The sequence below is a fragment of the Aptenodytes forsteri genome, unplaced genomic scaffold (genome assembly GCF_000699145.1).
Source record: "Aptenodytes forsteri isolate BGI_AS27 unplaced genomic scaffold, ASM69914v1 Scaffold454, whole genome shotgun sequence".
Classification (NCBI taxonomy): domain Eukaryota; kingdom Metazoa; phylum Chordata; class Aves; order Sphenisciformes; family Spheniscidae; genus Aptenodytes; species Aptenodytes forsteri.
The window spans coordinates 127,627-129,836 of record NW_008795713.1 but is presented as its reverse complement, the minus strand read 5'-3'; the positions used below and the strand labels follow the sequence as shown (position 1 = coordinate 129,836).

Sequence of the window (2,210 nt, the reverse complement as noted above, 5' to 3'; positions counted from 1 at the left end):
CCCCCGGGGCTGTCCAAAACCAGCCGAGGCCATTCCAGCGCATCCATCTCTGCCCACGCAGCATGACACACACACACACCCCCCCCCGTCCCCCGTCCCCCGAGCTCCCCTCTCCAAGCCTCCACGTCGGGGACACCCCAGGCCAGCCTCCTGCCCCGGCAGCTGCCAGCGCAGGGTTTCCTTCCCGACGCCAAACGGCGCCTTTACCTCTCCCTGAGAGCCGAGCCCTAATAAATCAGTAACGGGGCTTTAGCTCCTGATCAAAAAGGGGCTTAATACCCAGGCGGCGCCGGCCCGGTTGATGCTTCACTGTCAAATGCTGCCTGCAGTTGCAGGCAGCAGGGAGGAGGTCTGCCTCCGCTGCCCTTAATCACCCTCCCTTTATCAGGGCAGCATCAATTTTTCAGCATCACGTGGCCTGGAGCGGGGTCTGCCTGTGCCCCGGGGCTGCGGGCAAGGAGCCCCGTCACCGGGCAGCCGGCACCCACCCAGTGTCCCCTCTCCCCCTCTGCAGTCCCCCCCGAGGACCCCACCATCGACGGAGCCCCCGAGATCCTGCTGCGCGCTGGGACGCCGTACAACCTGACCTGCCGGGCACGCAGCGCCAAGCCGGCAGCCACCATCGTCTGGTACCGGGACGGGCTCCAGCAGGACGGAGCCATCACCAGCACGGTACGGGGACGTGCCAGAACCCGGCGTCCATCCCCTCCGCCCCGTGCCGTGCCTCGGTGTCCCCAGCACGGTGCTGGGAGCTGATGGGGACCGTCCCCTGTCCCCGGCAGGAGGTGTTGGCCGACGGCAAGCGGGAGACAACCACCAGCCAGCTCGCCATCAACCCAACCGACCTCGACATCGGGCGGGTGTTCTCCTGCCGCAGCACCAACGATGCCATCCCGGCGGGCAAGGAGACCTTTGTCAAGCTCAACGTTCACCGTGAGTCAGTGCTGGGGACGGAGGGGACAATCCCTGCGTGACGGTGGCACAGGGGTGTAGCTGGGGCAGGGAGCTGGAGACGAGTTCTCGGGGTACCTGGGCATCGTGGGGTGCCCGGGGGACCCCAACCCCGAGTTGGGGCGTGTGCCTGCAGAGGGGCTGTGCCCACGGCGGGGATTCGCCCCGTCCCAGCCGGCCGGTGCCAGGCTGGAGGCGGGAGGCCAGGCTGGGACTTCGTGGTGAACACCGACCTCCAGTGGCTGCTGCGGGAAGGCTCTGCCCTGCCGGGGCCCGGCACCCACCGCCAGCACCCACGCCGGGCGGGGATGCCGGGTGCCCACACCGGGCAGGGATGCAGGGCACCCACCGCCAGCACCCACGCCGGGCAGGGATGTGGGGCACCCACAGCGAGCACCCACACCGGGCAGGGATGTGGGACACCCACGGTGAGCGCCCACACTGGGCAGGGATGCTGGGTGCCCACGGCCAGCACCCATGCCAGGCAGGGATGCAGGGCACCCACGGCCAGCACCCATGCCAGGCAGGGATGCTGGGTGCCCACACCGGGCAGGGATGCTGGGCACCCACAGCAAGCACCCATGCCAGGCAGGGATGCTGGGTGCCCACACCAAGCATCAGAGCTTTTGGGATCTCCCGCACCGCAGGCCGTGCCCTGGGTGGCAGCGTGGGGGGGGGGCGATGCGGGCAGTCTGGGCAGCGCTGGGCAGGGGGATTCTCCCTTTGGCCCCTCTCCCTCTGCCACACTGACCCTGTGCCAGCGCCCGTGACGGCTCCGTCCGCCCTCCCGCAGATCCCCCGACTGTCACCCTGTCCATCCAGCCCCAGACGGTGCAGGAGGGCGAGAGGGTCGTGTTCACCTGCATGGCGACCGCCAACCCCGAGATCAAAGGCTACAGGTGAGGGTCCCACGGGACCCCAGCAGGTCCCTCCCCAACCTCCTGGCTTGGCTTCAGCATCACATGGGGACGGGGGGGGGACACCAACAGGGCCATGGGGGTGCGCAGCAACTAAAGGCCCCCCCCTGGGTTTTCTGCCCCCCCCCCCCCCCAGGTGGGCCAAGGGGGGGGTGATCATCGAAGACGCCAAGGAGAACAAGTACGACACGCAGGTGGATTACCCCTTCTTCACGGAGCCCGTCTCCTGCGAGGTGCACAATGACATCGGCAGCACCAACGTCAGCACGCTGGTGGACGTGCACTGTGAGTGGGGCAGCCCCCGGCCCGAACCGCCCCCTGCCCTCCCCCCCGGCACCCCCA

The 2,210-nt window shown here is 68.9% G+C and overlaps 1 protein-coding gene across 1 annotated transcript in view; it reads left to right on the top strand.

Annotated features, from left to right (window-relative positions):
- Nucleotides 1-2,210, top strand: part of LOC103902424 (kin of IRRE-like protein 1) — a 5,974-nt gene that overhangs the window by 2,063 nt on the left and 1,701 nt on the right. Inside the window, exons 2-5 of the mRNA XM_009283474.1 lie at nt 515-672; nt 783-933; nt 1,745-1,850; nt 2,005-2,153. Of these exons, the coding sequence (XP_009281749.1) occupies nt 515-672; nt 783-933; nt 1,745-1,850; nt 2,005-2,153 (564 nt within the window). The remainder of the gene's footprint in view (nt 1-514; nt 673-782; nt 934-1,744; nt 1,851-2,004; nt 2,154-2,210) is intronic.